Here is a 15,614-nt window from a genome sequence, read left to right as displayed (position 1 = left end):
GCCACCAACTCGGGGTCGACGAGACGGGAAAAAACCAACGCAATGCAGGAGCTCAAGAAAGTGTATGCCTATGGGAAGAAAAGTGCTTTAGAACCTTTTAACTCTCGCTTCAACTGCTTTTCAAGACCACTTTATTGTATTCTATGGCCTTTCTTGATGGGGGGGTTGGGCATGGGTGGCTGTGGTGATCATGGGGGGAAACGTATCTTTTTGCTGGTGCAGACAGACCGAGCTGTGCGGGAAGGGGAGTTAGAGGTCGACGACGACCGACCATTTTTTGCTTCTTTTCTTTCCTTCAGACCAATCTTTTATTGCCTTTTTTGATTTGGATACGGAACCCCAATTGTTCTTTTCCTTTCACACATTGTGAGCATGGGAGATGAAGAGGGATTTGAAGCAGGCTCCAAAGATGAGAAACAGACAATCGGGGATGAGCAAGCAACGTTACTAGGCAGCATTCACAGCCCGATTTCCCAGAACTTCCTGTACGTACCCGCCAGTGTGTATCTTTTGTACTATTAGAACTCTCGAATTTGAACTTGTTCTCCCTATGAGTGTTGGCCAGTGCAATCCATAAGGTCCATGTCACGCCGTTCGTTCAGCTTGGTGTCCGATAGTACGAGTGATGGACGAGTGTCGCAATGTCGTTCGCGCTTCGAGGATTTTGAGTAAAGTCCCATCCATCTATTTCCATGTATCCCTAGGGTTCCTTTCGTGAGGGCTACGGACTAGGGAATAGCTAGGTAGGCAGGTAGGTAGTGCATGCATGCACGCATGCCCACATGGCGACCACAGGGCTTCTCCATATGTACCTTCTATCCTTTATCTTGAGCTTCTACGGTATCTTGCAGCTATCGATAGCAGATAACGCCAGAAGGAGAACGAATTTTCGCTCCTCGTTAGGGCCTTGGAAGGAAAATTCTGGGGGTGGGTGATTTCCTTGATGGTGTAATCGTGTGGTGGGCGTAGTCGGGCGGGTAGAGAGAGAGGAACATGGGGCGCACAGGCCCTGGATAGCTCCTTTTCCTTTCCTTTTCCACTCCACCCTCTGTTTGGTGTTGACTCGTGGGTAGTCGAAGATTATTGCGACGGACTGCCTTTACTTTGTTTTCTTTTTCTTTTGGGAGCCCATGCGATTGGATCGTGGGGATGGATTTGTGAGGTACTTAATCCTCCTTTCACCACCTACCTATCTAGGTGCATCAGTAGATGGATTGATAGGCTTCAGCCAAGGATGGGGAGGAACTCATCACCCAACGGCCGGGAAGAGAGGGTGGAAGGGCGTGAAATATTCGTTGGGCTGTTGGGCTGGCATTGGTAGGTGCAGTTGGCGATGGAAACGAATGCGAAACGCCACGACGCCATATGAAACGCACTATCAGCAACAGGGGCACCGGGAAGGTTATGTGCGAGGTATATACCTCGTAGACACGAGTAGATACCAACCAGTAGGTGAGAAGGTCGGATAGGTAGGCGAGAAGGGATGGGGAGAGGACATGAAACCAGGCTAGTGCAGGGGGGATGCAGTTCTTGCAGAAAAAGCAAACCGCCAAAAAAAGAGAAGACACGGGATAAAAGACTCAGGTACTACCTTTTGCGAGTCGTGATGTAGGTTAGGTACGATGTCACTAATGCAGGCGCTCTGTCATGCTCACTCACTCAGTGACCTACTCTACCCGCCCACCTAAACACCCAACCACCCGGCCCAGCGCGAGGAGGCGCGAGAACCTCGCGACTGGGGACGGGAAGGGGAACGGGAATGGCGGCGGGAACAACAGGGAGAGGGGTGCCAAAGAAGGACGTGGCGCGACACATAGGCTTTCGGACTTTGGATTGATGACTGCCCGATTACGAAGTGCAAGATGCCATGGCAGCCATATGGTACATAATATAGGCAGGTTACTTAGGCCATGGCTCCCAGGCTTGGCCGGAAACTTGGCTTTACATTACCAGCGTGGACGACATGGAGAAATCAACCTCCATTCGAGATCAGGTATATATTGTTTCACATGATGTGAAACTCTCGCATCTGAATCTCCTCGCCTAACTCCCATATCCTGTCCTCCCCGACGTCCTCGGCGCCATGCATCATTCGCAGGGCGCTTTCCTCGTCTCCCAACTCCTCAATCATGTATCCATCCGTCATGCCGTCGAGAAGCACTCGCACCGCAAACTATGATGGCCGCTTCGATTCCCGTGATGGGAAGGATCTGATGACATCGCTCCCGTATCGTCGATGTAATTCAATTCCGCCATGATCACTGGGACACTGCAGCCCAGGATCACGCAGACCCCATATCCCAACATCAAGTCGCCGGGAACGAGACCTAGCCTTCCACCCTCGGTATAGATGGGCACTCGTCCTCGCAGCATTTTTAAGATATGTGCATTCTCCATTTGATTTCCTCTTGACTCTGTTCACGATCCTTGGCATCTTGGCATCCCGATTCTGGAACACGGGTTCGAGCAAGCTTCCCAGCCCCTTCATCTCCAGTCGAGTGCCGTCAAACCGACGGCCTGCCACCATTGCGTGCCAATATCGGTCAAGAAATGCGTGAGCCTCTTCTTCGTCGCCCTGGTCGTCACCAACGAATCTCTTCCTCAGATCATGACATCCCCATGAAAGGTCGGAAGGGGTAAAGCAGTCGATTTCGAATATCTCCTTTACAACGTCACACTCAATCCCCATGCATAGAGCTGCTTAAAGATGGTTGGCCTATTGAGCGCATCCAACCGCTTTTGTATTTCGGAATGCGATGGGGCTGCGCCGGCATTCATGAACGAGATGTGTTAGCTTCTTCCGAGTTTGTTCGTCAAAGGCAAACTTGCATTGGGGTCCGACGCTCCCAGAAGCCTGAAAGTGTGGCATCGCAGCAACATTACTCACCCAGTTGTCGTCAAGAGGAGTTGAAGGAGTCGTGGATATAAGGCTATTCGGGACTCCATAATCCCATTCCGGGACCCACGATGGCACGTCGAGAGACGAGTGAGGCCGCGAAGCACTAATGATGTCCAGACTTTGGCATGTCACAATCCAGGACACTGCAAAAGTGAGGAAGACATCGCTGACGTGAGCACTAGAGTCAATCTTTGGCACGAGGCTTCGGCCGTCGCTGGCCAGGTCTCTAAAGGCGTACCACCTGTCATGCTCTTGCTTGCACTCAATGGCCTCGAGCGTTAACAAGAGATCCAAAAAGGGGATACGGGTGCCTTGCTGCCGTTCGAGAAAGATGCTTCGCACGACTGGAGTAGTAAACACCGGTTCCCAGACGAATGTCTACCAACACAAGTGCCCAACTGAGACAAAGGTGCAGCCGATGGCTCGTTATCGCTCAGTGTCAGACTTGGGAGTGTTCAGGGCGGACCAGATAATGGCTCGGGCAAACCTCAGGGTAAAGCAGCCTTCGCTCACGAGGATCGAACCGTATCTGGCAAATAGGATTTTTCGTTCGGGAGTCATCGAGGCGCCTACCTAGGTAGATGGGTAGGTCGTTAGGTAGGCTCACCGCGGAGGCCTGGCCCCTACAGTATGAACGTTCCTATCTATGTTGTAGTTAGTGAGCAAGCGACCGAGCGTGTCAGCCAGCCAGCCAGTCCAAAGGACGCGTGCTGTCTTACTTCGCTCACATACTCCATATGTACATCCTTCCCGCCCAATCATAAATGCATGAATCTCTGTGAGGCGTTCACAACAGGGGAAAATAGGAAGGTGGATAATGGCGTGGGCTTTGGAGTGGAAGTTTTGAATCGTCCGGCCAACTATCAATATGTCCGCGTTGACACGGTACAGTGTGCCCTGGTCCAATCCCTACTCCTAATACCTCATCAACGTCACCGCTTAGCTCATTCTCCAAGGGCACAAGGTTCGCTGTTCTTCGCCATTTTGCCGCCGCCGTTGCCGCCGCCGTCTCGTCGTCCAACTCCGTCCAGAGAGACTGAATGAATCTGCCTCGGCGCTTATGTACAATGAGTGGCTCAAATATTGACGCTTCAAAAGTTCCAGCTGACCTTTGCAAAACACGGACACACGGACAGAACGCGTGGGCTTGATTTAATTTGCGCGTGCTCCCTGGACTTACCTCAGCCTCGCCCAGCTTCCGGCGCGTATTCTCTGCAGATCAAGCTGGGAACCCAGATTCAAGATCGGCTCCGTCGGTGTCCGTAATGGGTGACTTCCATGTCTTCACACGGTTTCTGTGGATGGGTGTACTATGTCTTGAATAGCGCTCCCACTCCCACTCCCGCTGCTGCAGCTGCTTTTGGGAGAATCAGCCGCACATTGCCCTCGGGTCTAGTCTTTGATATTCTTAGAATCCACAGGTCGCGAAAAAAATGGTTGTTTTGGGCGGGTGCAAAAACTGAAACAGAAATAGAAACAGTGCAAATTCACTTTCATCGGGACTGCCTCGCACTCTGATCGACCCGCATGACCATTGCGACGCCAAGGGGCAAGGGCGGGTACAACGCCGCTGGTCCTTGGATGTCTGTGCCGAACTTAACGGCCGGCAGCGACGAGACTGCCAGGTTGTTAGCCGCAGCTGGACTGGAAACCCCTCCAGAGCTTCCAAACAACGAGTTGCACGGTATGGCTGCTAGATTTCCGAGGAGGTGCCCTCTCCTCATCCGAGACCATTCCTCTTGAGCCTGCAACGTGATGAAAGCGGTGCCGTGGACTAGTTCTGCAGGGCTGAAGGACGAATTTTCATACCCGCTGTCGGGCACAATCATGTTTAGAATATCGCTCTCGACACCAGCAACGTCAGCACGGTGACAGACCAGCGCCGTGATCAAGTGAACAGTTGTGCCTGATTTCCCGTATGGAGGAAGAATTGTCACCTTGGCCATAGATCCCCAAACCCAATCTTTCCGAACTGCCGACACTCGAGGCTTTGATGCTGGACTCTTGGGCAAATTCGTGATTCCCATGCTCCACCACTCGACCGGCGCGCCTCGAGGCAGAGAAACAACCTCCGCGGCCACGAAGGGAGGAACGAACGATGCTGAGCTCCCATCCTCAAGGAAGATATTTGCGTTTGGAAGAAGATGAAGATGTTGGCCCACCGTCATCTCCCCACTGGACACCTCATACGTCGAAGCACGATTATACCGCAAGTCCCACGCATCCGGGCCCTCGTCGGCCTCGTCGTCTTCCTCGCCTATGCCGGCCTTTGTCGATCTCGTCCCGGTCAGATGAGCTTGTTGCCATACTCTGCATGAAAGCTCGGGACGAACAGGGCCATCCGTGCAGCCGCCTTCCAAAAAGGCTATCCCCCAAGGCCACATGTCGACACCTCGCTCTTGCCCAACCCGCCACAAATGCTGCAGACTCAAGGCCGTCTCCTCCAAAAACCCTGCCTGCGAAAGATTCATGCTGGACGGAACCAGAGGGATTTGGCCGGCCATGTGGACCATCTCCATCACCCCTGCATCGTGAACATTGATTTGGGTTTCCTCTTGTTTGTCCACTGGCACGCAAATGGCTTGACTGTACGGTCCAATGTTCGCTGGCGCCCAGTAGCTCCGACTCTGCACGTGCAGCCCTCGTCGTGCATCACGAGGCCCGGCGTCGATTAACACACTCAGACTGACTTGAATGTTCTCGGGAAGCGGGCATGCAATTGTGACGCGTGCTGGAGGGTTCGGCTCGCCTGAGCGGAACAGCGAGGCATAGATCGGGTTGACCGCCCCAAAGCTCGACATGTCCTTCAGCAGCAAGGTCGTGGAGATGATATTAGACGGTGTGAGCCCTGTCGCTATGTTGAGAGAGCTTGACATCGACTCGAGCATAGATTTCAGGACATCACATATACGCTGCATTTGACTTGCAGCGCTGCTTGGACTTTCAGCAAGGCTGGGTTCGCCGGAAGTAATGTTGCAAATTGATACACAGCCTGAGGTCAGGCACTTGACAGGTTGGAGGGATGGTTTCAACATTCGCCGCGACCTTTGGGTATCTGCTTTATCGAGCTTTTCCGCATTTCTGCCGACGCTCGCCCTCTCTTGGGCTTTGACGGTCGTCACCACGGCTTGAAATTGAGGGTCAAACGGCTGTGGCACTCTGAGAGACTTTTCCTGTGTTTCAGAGCCACCTGCATGGTTCTCCTCTGTTCCGGGCTTCCCCAGTCGGAGATAGCTCACTCCGCCTTCCCCAGTAAATGTAGATTGCTGTTCTGGTGGGACCACGACTCTTCTCCTCCACAGTCTTCTAGGCCCATTGACAGCCAGCGTCTCGTATTCTCCCCCTTCCCCCAAGACCGCTCCGCGCAGCCAGAACTCGTGGTCGGGGAAGAAAGGCCGGAGACCGTTCACCAGCCTCAGCTGGGTTCTGGGGTCCGCTACATTGGCCCACAAAGAACTCTCTTTGATACCACCACTTGCAATTTTAATAATTCTAGCGTCGCAGCCAGCAGCTCTCATGTCATCCAACAGCCCAGTCAGGGACTCACCTCGTTCATTTGGGGGAGGAAGCGCAGGATATTGCCAGAGGTACGCCAGCGGCGTTAGACCAAGCCGGACCGCGACAGACTCGACTCTGGTGCGTTGGTAGGTCGAGAGTATGGCGCCCGAACAGAGAGCATTCACTTCGGGGTGCATCTGCATGACGTCCCTCAACAAGGGTATCAAGTCTTCGGTCTCGTCGAGCGTTGAACCAAGATCGCTTGCATCGTAGTACCGACCCATTTGGACTGCCGAGCCCGTGATTTCTCGCCGGTACAGCGGAATGCCGAGACACTCCTCGTACAGCGGTATCACAGAGTGTCCGACCGTCTGGTACATGAAGCTGTTTAGATCTTCCCCTTCTTCAGATTCGCCATCTCCGTGAGAAATCTCGACCGAGGACGCATTCCTTGGTTCATTGCTCACGGATCTGGCGCCGGGGTAGAGATTCGCGAGTGCCACCACCTGGTGCCCGTTCTCAAGGCAATGCAGGATGCTGAACAGCGAATCCTTGCCGCCCGATATCAGGGCTATGACATTGAGCGAATTGGACGACATTTCCCAGCTTGCCGTGACTTGTCAAGGAGTGCACCTGCGATACAGAGTTTGGTCACCGCATGGTGATGAGAGTGTATCAACGCAGCATCAAACATACAAAGCAGGCAGATTGCTGGACTCGTCAGGCGGTGCCTGTTGCATGAGACATATGTATGGATGAGGATTTTATGGTTGATATATGAATTGCATTAAGGGGCATATGCTCCGCAGGGATCTCAGATTTCTTTGCTCCGGTGAAGCATTCGTTTTACAGGCGTCGATTTACCGAGTACCCAGTACGGAGTCACTAATTGTCTCTCCTTTTCTATTCTATCGCCTCTTTACCCTTCTCGACGGCGGGTCGACATTTAATCTTCCTCCTATATGGTACCCTAAATCGAAAACAGCGGTGGCATGTTACCAGATCTGCAGAAATCTTTCTTCTAGGGCTCGTATATCATCAATCCCTTTCCGCGCGCCCTTGGTTGGCTTCGCGGTTTCCTTCAAAGCTTAGCACTGGCATCCTCTTTGAAAACATAGAATGCCTGTTCACGCCCATTAGCCGGTGGAAAAGAATTGTGATACGAAGCAAGCTGTTCAGTTCGTACCTCCTGAATAACCGTCGCAATCAGCATACCCTGCTTGCTGAAAATCCTCGAGTTGATCATCGCTCTCCCATCCTTGGCCCACGGAGAGGTGACCTCGATGTACAGCAGCTCGTCGGCCCGGAACCCGTCGTGGGTGTGGAAGTGGATCGTGTGATTCAGACTCGTCATGATTTTCATGGTGGTCGGTATCGGTGTCTTTGTTTGGTCTCCGATTCTCCAGACCCCGTGCGGAACACCGTGGATAGACAGCGGGCAGTCCATGACATGGTAATCAGAGAGGTGTATGACACCGAGAATATGCGCTGCTGTGCCTCTCGGGGATGAGATGGCTGGATCGATTTGCGCAACGGTTGGAGCCATGCTGGTGGCTGGATTTTTGGGATCTAGAAGGAGACCGTGAGCATCCCCCGAACCTCCATCAACTGCCTGGAACTTGCCTTCGTGAACATGCGGCAATCTCTCGAATTTCATAAACGGCCCTCTCGATGTACGCATCAGTTCGAAATCGTCCAGGTTGATCTCCCGCTTCCGCCTATCAATCCTCATGGGCACTACATGCGTCATGGCTCGCCCAGACCAAGGCGCATCGTTGACGAAACTCGTGGTTGTTGTCACGCAGACCTTTTCATCCTGTGCGATGTTCACAATCCGCACCGCGAATCGCCGGCCGTTGCCTATCCGTTGTACTTTGTACATGAGGGGTTTCTGCGGATTGGGCGCCAGCATGAAGTGCGTCTGCAGCGAATCCAGCATGAACCCATCAGGCACTGTCTTCCACGCGGCCGCAGCCGCCTGGGCCATCATCAACGGGCCCGGATATGAGTTTGTGACGTGAAACACCCACGGTTCATGCACGTTTGTGAAGACATCCTGGTTTATGCCCATTAGAACTTCGAGGTTCCTTTGCAAAATCCCATCACACTTTGCTACTTACGGGTGCGACCTGCTTCAGCTCGAGATGTGTTTCAAAATCGAGCTGCTTTGGCGCCGACTCTTTGCTCTTTGCAGCCATGTCTGACCTCCCTCACCACAGGAACCCGCTTTAGTATGAAGCTTGTACCGACGGCGCTGAAACCCTTGTGTATGCTCCAGGCGAGGATAGATTCTTCTATGCAACGAGACGCCTCGTAATACTGAACAGAAACACTTCCGACCTAGACCGACATTCATTTGCGACGGAATCCTGGATATATTCGCCGGGGGATGCTAAGTAACGTTATGGCGGACAAGCACCGCTTACTGCATGCTCAGCCTGTCAGTCTTGCCGGATTGTCGATTTGGGGTAAATTTCTACCGAGGCTCAATATCTCCTCCGTTTGAAGCGTCCCCAGAATTGAGCTCCCACCGCGAACGCAGCGGCCAGAGACAGTCAAGGTAATTCGCACATCGGCATAAGTTACCAAGGCCGAGTGCAGCTGTTCTTACCCCAGTCATTATTTCCAGTCCGCCGCAGTCGGCTGTGAGCGCTATCCCCCAGCCTTGTAATCCCTAGACTTCCACCCTCTAACCCAATGAGAAGCACCCAGAAATAATATGTAGCGCATCAATGTTTGCGCCTTATTCTCCGAGTACCAACATGAGGCCCATCTAGGAGCCTGTACTGGTGTACGATGAACAGAGTTGAGCATCGCCGTCGCCGACTATCCGAACCGTTGCAAACTCATGAGCGTTCTCAACAAAGCCACCTCTTTTGGCAAACTGTTTTCACCGTCATTCGCGCAAACGTGTCATACTAAAGCGGGTATTTTGGGGTCTTTTTTTTTGGAGAAGGGGCAACCGTCTTGGTATACATGAGAGCATAGAGCTGTGATGGAAGACTTTGTGTGTACTGTCAGTCTCCATCGCCGACTCGAAGTTGATGCGCAATGCCTCCTCATCATTTCTTATGGCTGGGCACTATTATGCGAGGGTATAATCAAAAATATTCGCGAGAATATTTATCGTAGAGATCTGGATACCACTTCTGTCCCTCGTCTGGGTGGCTGATGACGCGGTTCCGCAGCGAGGCTTTGCCGAACTACTCGCGCCAGTCATTAGTCCGCGCATTGTAGAAAGTTCTAGGAATGGCTTGACATACACAGGAGAAGGCTGGAGAGAGAAACTCGCTTGCGACCTGATTAATACTCGGCACCACTGGCGCGTCCGAGGCTGGGATGCATCTGGTGATATGGGCAGCTGATTCTTTGAGTTGATTTAGTGTTAGGTCTTAGGGGACAGCGAGGAAATAAGGGATACTGTAGCGCACTGTCCCTGCCAGAGCCTAGAAATGAAACCCTCATCAGGAACTTGTATAGACTGATTTCGAGAGAGACAAGATCTTACGACGACTCGGTGTGTAGTAGCTGAGCACAGGCCCCCGGTTATTGCCTCAAAGCCTTGTCCTTTATTCACAACAAGCCTGCCGGGCACCGGCGGAGCATCAATCCACTGCCCCGTTCTGTTGAGGACTTGCAGGCTGCCGACAGAGTCTTGGGAAAGGAAGATAAAGAGACCTGTGGAGTCCTTGTGTGGCCCGACGCTTTGGGATCCTGGAAAAGCCGGAGGGTATTTGATGATTTTGAGTCTGTCCATCTTGCCACGGAACGGAGCGAAGGTGTTGATTGGAAGACCGAGACACTCGGCCACAGATCACAGAAAGGAGTCGGCTAAATTGGACATCTGTTGGATCAGGCGATTGACCAGATCTTCAGTCTTGGCATCGGGATACTTGCATTCCTCTTACATGAGTTCTGATGTGACATCCTTGGTTGAGCGAGCAAGATTTGTAGACGACTACTTACCTGGCTCGTGCCTTCGAGCCGCTCCCAAACTGGATCACCATCCGTCCAAGATTCTTTCAGAGGAGTTCCAAAGTCGAATTGCTTTGCTCAGGTCAATTCCTCGTCCACCGTGACGACAGATCCCATACATAATTCCCGAAGATCAGTCCGCAAAGCCGTCGTTTCGGTGCCTAGGGCCGTGTAACCGAGGAAGCAAGGCGAATTGATCATGTTGCATTTCTCCTTGCTTTCCGGAGGAAGACTGAACAACTCGGGTACATTGCGATGTCCTTCTTCCACCACTGACTGGATCTTCGTCAGACGGAAATCGAATCCCTAGATGCCTAGCATTTCAAACTTCACCTCTAAACCTATATTGATGAGATAAAGAAATTCGACCTTAAAAAGAGCATCTTGCAATTGTTTCAAAGCTGGAGGCTTTGTCTCCGTGGACTGAAGACTTGTGAAGTCAACGATGGGGATTTTGCTGAATGAAGTGGCCATCAGTGTGGCGGGAAACTATCGAACGCTATACGAGGTACAATCCGACTGAGTGCTTCCTAGTTGTAGAGAAAGAATTGTGTTATTTGATGTAGCGCGTAGCCACTTATTTTCGGAGTAGCCTTGCAGGTTCTACTCCGCACTCCGGGGTATCTCGCCGAACGTGTGAACATTTTCTGTCCAGAGTACCGAGTGCCTGGTGCCGAGTATACAGTAGAGTACCCAGTATGGGGCCGGGAGAACGGAGTAAACTTTGTCCGTTCCGGCTCTACTCGGTCCAGTTTAGCCATCACGAGTCAAATTGAGCCTAGCGGCATCTTGGCCAGGCTCTTTCACTTCTGGCACCTTCACCACCCCGAGCCAGCTGCATCATTAGAGCACAACCATCTCATGAACTCCACGAGGGACAAGCGAGTTCGTCTGGCGGCTTGCCCACCCATGCAGACAATTGAAATTAGCATGTGATCACTGCAAGCCAGTCTGTTCGCGCTGCATACATGCCGGACGATCCAATTCCTGTATGTACCGCGAGAAGCCTTTCAGGAAACGCCACAGCAAGGGGAGCAACCAGATACGGTAGCCAAAGCGATCGTCATACTGCCAGCCAGCTTGAAACCACGCAGAACTTTCCGGTGAATGCTTCACTTCCCCAAAGATCCCTAATTGATCAGGAGCCCCAGGAGCCCGCGGAGCCCCGGTACCCGAACACTGGCCATTTGGGTCTTTCGAGCTCTGCCACCCTCTTCAATCGTCTCGCCGGTGATGGGGATCTTCACGAATCAAGGCCAAATCAGCCATTATCAACCAGCCATGGTTCGACACGACTAAACGGCAAAATTGTTCTTCAGTAGAACCAAGTCCTTCAGGAAGTGATGGATACGGTCAATGGCGAAGATTTCGAGAATCTTCTCGACTTCTTGCTGGCAAATGGTATATCTCTCACTCTTGGCGGGCCTTTCGTCGAAAGTTGTACTGAATCTTTGCGTCGACTGGTAAGAGGCAAGCTGTTTGATGTTACCAATCCCTCGGGAATCACGGAGAAGCTTTCAGATAATTCGACTAAACCTCTGACCGTTTCGGCGGGATCGACCCTCAAAGATTTCAACTGTGATATCAGTGATACCAATGTCAGGTGTGAGAGCATCACCATTGCGCTAATCGCGGCAGGTAGAGCTACAACAGATTTCCATTCTTCCCCCCCAACTCTACACCTCCCGACTTGAACTTCGTACTTTGCAACGACCCATTACAGAGCTTTCAGATAGATGCTTGGAGATCATGCTTGGGCTTGATTCGTTGAACGACATACAACTCATCTGTCAATATGAGAATTTCATTTTGCATTCCGTTGTGGATGGAGACCAGAGTAGGCTCTGTGATACTTCGGAGGTATTTGTTACTAAAATACTGATGCATATCAGGCTACAGCGCATGGCGCCGATTAAGCGACGTGATTAGCTCATTGATATTCCTTGGCCTGCATGAGAGAATAGCGGATATGCCCATGGTTCCCGGATTCCTCGCCGAGCTGCGTCGGTCAAGATTTGCTCAAAATATACTCCGATGACAAGAAACATGGCGGCTTTTCTTGGTCGCCCTCCCAGATTGAGTCGCAAATTTTGCTGTTTTCAGCTCCCGGACAATAACCAAGATACTCATACAAGGAACCCTCTCAGACCGCTAATGGCAGCTTTAGACCACGCTTTCTTCGGCTCCAACGACCGCATTGATCAAGTGACCGGCTTGCGTTGGACAGCATGCTGTGCTTCTTTGAAGGAATAAATCCTGGAAGTTTTACACGAGCATGGTGTCCAATCAGCAGAACGAGTGTTGTGATTTGAGGAGGTGTTCGATGGCCGCCATGCATTCCTTTCATAGTACTGACAAAAACCAAGTGCGATCTATGCATGCGCACAGAGGCTATGGCGATCTCTCCCGGGTCACCTCAGGCTTGAGCGTACCCTCTTTCCGCATAGAGCTCGGTCACCATTCGAGAATGATTCCTGTTGAATACGCGATTGACATACATTCAAACGTTGTTCCTGCTCAGGAATAGCTTTGCGAATCACGAAAATGCCGTTTTCGCCGAGACGGAAGTGGAGTTGCTCCAGATATCACAAGAAATGTTGTCTTTGACAGTTGAAGCCATAATTCTCCGAGACCACTTGGTAAATTCGGGAACCAGTCTGCTATGGAAGGTAGGGATCAATCTATCACGCATGATGAGTCAACTAATTGATTCCGAGGTTGCGCATTATGGCCTTCCAGTCGCTGGAGCTATTTGCCTTTCCATGCTTCGGCCCACGTTCTGGCAACCGTGCCAGGACCTCTGCATCCCCAAGATCCTGCAAGATCTAGGTGTCATTGCGTCGGAACTTGGACTGGGTGGCCTGTTCCAGGAGGAAGCTCCTAACTAGGACTTGGTTTCTCGCGCTGCAAACGCGATACAACGTCTCGTCAGCACAGCACTTTCTTGTAGCGGCGCATTTACTGATTTGAGGGGTGGCGAGCGAGAAGTTACAGACCTCTCACATCAGGAAAGACAACCGCACCTCGACTTCACAAGTCTGGACTTGTCGGCTTATACCGACCTCTGGGGTTTTGAAGTCGGCTTCTGACAAGACCTAGGAACGCATCCCTCTTTGCTAATGCCCACCAGCTAACCATGGAATTCTGAGGATGGTGGGACATCTGTGGGTGCGCGAGCGAATTTTTGAGTCAATGGACAAGGGGTCGAAACGTCGGGCAGACATTGATGATGGTACCGGGGTGGGCGCAACGGGTAGTAGGTACGTAAGAGTGCCACGGGGCAGCACGGCGCTAGGAAGGCTCTGCGGCATGGCTGCGTGGCAGCGTGCCCTACCGAGAGTGTGCCGTACCAAAAATTGTGCAGATCCACCACTGACCGTCTCGGAGTGACGAAAACCCACGAGATCTCGGCGAGATCAGCTGTACAGTCCGAGTCGAGCGGTTATCTCGCTGTATGACAAAGAACAACAAAAAGGACTTTGCCAGAGATCCAAAAACAGCGAACTATTTTCAAGCACAGTCCTATTTCGCAAACTGACTTAAGCATAGCATTACGGGCTTGAAACCTCAACGATGGCGTCAGACGGTTATTGCGATCTTGGAACATTTACGACCCCAATTACGACCACGAGTTTCAAAGCGCAGAAATGGTTTGATCAAGGCATCCTGTGGTCATACGGCTTCAACCACGACGAAGCCATCAAGTGTTTCCAAAAGGCGATTGAACACGATCCCGATTGCGGCATGGCAAATTGAGGTGTCGTCTACGCTTCCGGGCCCAACCACAACAAAGTCTGGGCTTCGTTTGACCAGGACGACCTGAGGCAATCGGTTGCCACAAGTCACGGCCTTTCTCGCGAAGCGATGAGACACGTAGCCCACCTTACGCCAAAGGAAGCCGCCCTCTGCAATGCGATTCAATCTCGATATCCGAGTCGCGACATCCCGTTCGATTTTGAAACTTCCAACCGAAGCTACGCAGAGGCAATGAGAAAGGTCTACGACGAGTTCGGGCAGGAAGGTCTTAATGTCAGATGTCTATTTACCGATGCTCTCCTGATGACAGCGCCCAGAAAATGTTCGACCCACACACCGGCCAGCCTATTGTTGGTTCGCCAGTCCATGAGGTGACTAAACTTCTTGAGGATGGCCTGAAGGATCCGGCTTGCAGAAAGCATCTGGGCATTTTGCACCTATACATACACCACATGGAAATGTCTGCCAATCCTGCTGTCGCGCTGCCTGCGGCCGACCTCTTGCGGCCACTATGTCCCGACGGTGGCCATCTGAAGCATATGCCTTCGCATCTAGATGTTCTCGTGGGAGACTAGGCGATCGATCGCGAGCAATCGTGAGGCTGTCAAAGCGAATGAAAAATTTCGGGAACGATCTGGCGGCACAGGATTCTACACCTTCTACCGACTGCATGATTATCATTCTCTCGTCTATGCAGCGATGCTGGCTGGTCAATACCGAAGGCATGGGAGCCTCTATCACAGATGGCTTGTTAAGGACTAAATCGCCCTTTGGCGGACTGGATGGAGTTTTTCAAATCTGTCCGCTTGCATGTATACATCCGGTTCGGTTTGTGGGATGCTATAAAAGCTCACGAGCTTCCTGAAGACCAAGAACTTTATTGCGTAACGACAACCTTCGCTCACTATGCCAAGGGTCTGGCTTGGGCTGTGTCTGGACACCTAGACAAAGCCGACAAGGAACGGACGCTGTATCAGGCCGTCGCTGCCCGCATTCCACCGTCCCGGAAAGATTTCCTGAACACAATCAGTGATCAGCTCAGGATAGCCACTGTTATGCTGGACGGCGAGATCGAATATCGCAGAGAGAGCTATTCCGTTGCATTCAAACACCTGAGAGACGCGATCCACCACGACGACACACTCTTATAATCCGAACCTTGGGGTTTGATGCAGCCGACTAGACACGCCTTCGCAGCCCTTTCTCTTGAACAAGGCAACGTTGAGGATGGCATATGCCGATGACCTGGGGCTGGACGACTCTTTGACCAGTGCCCATCAACATCCAAACAACCCCAGGGCTCTTCACGGATACCACGAGTGTTGAGCAAGGCTGGGACGCACAGATGAAGCACGCATTATCAAGAAACAGCTCGAATTTGCATTAGCCTGGTAGATGCGCCGATCCGGGCCTCCTGTGCCTGCAGATTGGATGTGTTGAAAGCAGTGAGCGATGGATGTTGCCACAAATAAATGAAGCTCGGATA

The 15,614-nt window shown here is 52.0% G+C and overlaps 5 protein-coding genes across 5 annotated transcripts; 3 read left to right on the top strand and 2 right to left on the bottom strand.

Annotated features, from left to right (window-relative positions):
* Window positions 1-4,392: 4,392 nt before the first annotated feature.
* Z519_04683 (uncharacterized protein) lies at window positions 4,393-6,996 on the bottom strand (the record flags this gene model as incomplete). Its single annotated transcript, XM_016762428.1, has 1 exon — window positions 4,393-6,996. The coding sequence occupies one exon, from the start codon at window positions 6,994-6,996 to the stop codon at window positions 4,393-4,395; it is 2,604 nt and encodes an 867-aa protein (XP_016621375.1).
* Window positions 6,997-7,478: 482 nt separating this feature from the next.
* Z519_04682 (acyl-CoA thioesterase II) lies at window positions 7,479-8,595 on the bottom strand (the record flags this gene model as incomplete). Its single annotated transcript, XM_016762427.1, has 2 exons — window positions 7,479-8,453; window positions 8,518-8,595. 2 exons carry the CDS (start codon window positions 8,593-8,595, stop codon window positions 7,479-7,481), a joined length of 1,053 nt encoding a protein of 350 aa, XP_016621374.1.
* Window positions 8,596-13,065: 4,470 nt separating this feature from the next.
* Window positions 13,066-13,260, top strand: Z519_04681 (uncharacterized protein; the record flags this gene model as incomplete). The annotated part of the gene is made up of 1 exon (XM_016762426.1): window positions 13,066-13,260. One exon carries the CDS (start codon window positions 13,066-13,068, stop codon window positions 13,258-13,260), a length of 195 nt encoding a protein of 64 aa, XP_016621373.1.
* Window positions 13,261-13,945: 685 nt separating this feature from the next.
* Window positions 13,946-14,703, top strand: Z519_04680 (uncharacterized protein; the record flags this gene model as incomplete). Its single annotated transcript, XM_016762425.1, has 3 exons — window positions 13,946-14,078; window positions 14,130-14,401; window positions 14,446-14,703. The coding sequence occupies 3 exons, from the start codon at window positions 13,946-13,948 to the stop codon at window positions 14,701-14,703; spliced, it is 663 nt and encodes a 220-aa protein (XP_016621372.1).
* Window positions 14,704-14,910: 207 nt separating this feature from the next.
* Window positions 14,911-15,279, top strand: Z519_04679 (uncharacterized protein; the record flags this gene model as incomplete). Its single annotated transcript, XM_016762424.1, has 1 exon — window positions 14,911-15,279. One exon carries the CDS (start codon window positions 14,911-14,913, stop codon window positions 15,277-15,279), a length of 369 nt encoding a protein of 122 aa, XP_016621371.1.
* Between the last annotated feature and the right edge of the window lie 335 nt (window positions 15,280-15,614).

The sequence above is a fragment of the Cladophialophora bantiana genome (assembly GCF_000835475.1).
Source record: "Cladophialophora bantiana CBS 173.52 unplaced genomic scaffold supercont1.6, whole genome shotgun sequence".
Taxonomy (NCBI): domain Eukaryota; kingdom Fungi; phylum Ascomycota; class Eurotiomycetes; order Chaetothyriales; family Herpotrichiellaceae; genus Cladophialophora; species Cladophialophora bantiana.
The sequence above is the reverse complement of the archived record's forward strand: the minus strand, read 5'-3'. Positions and strand labels throughout refer to the sequence as shown.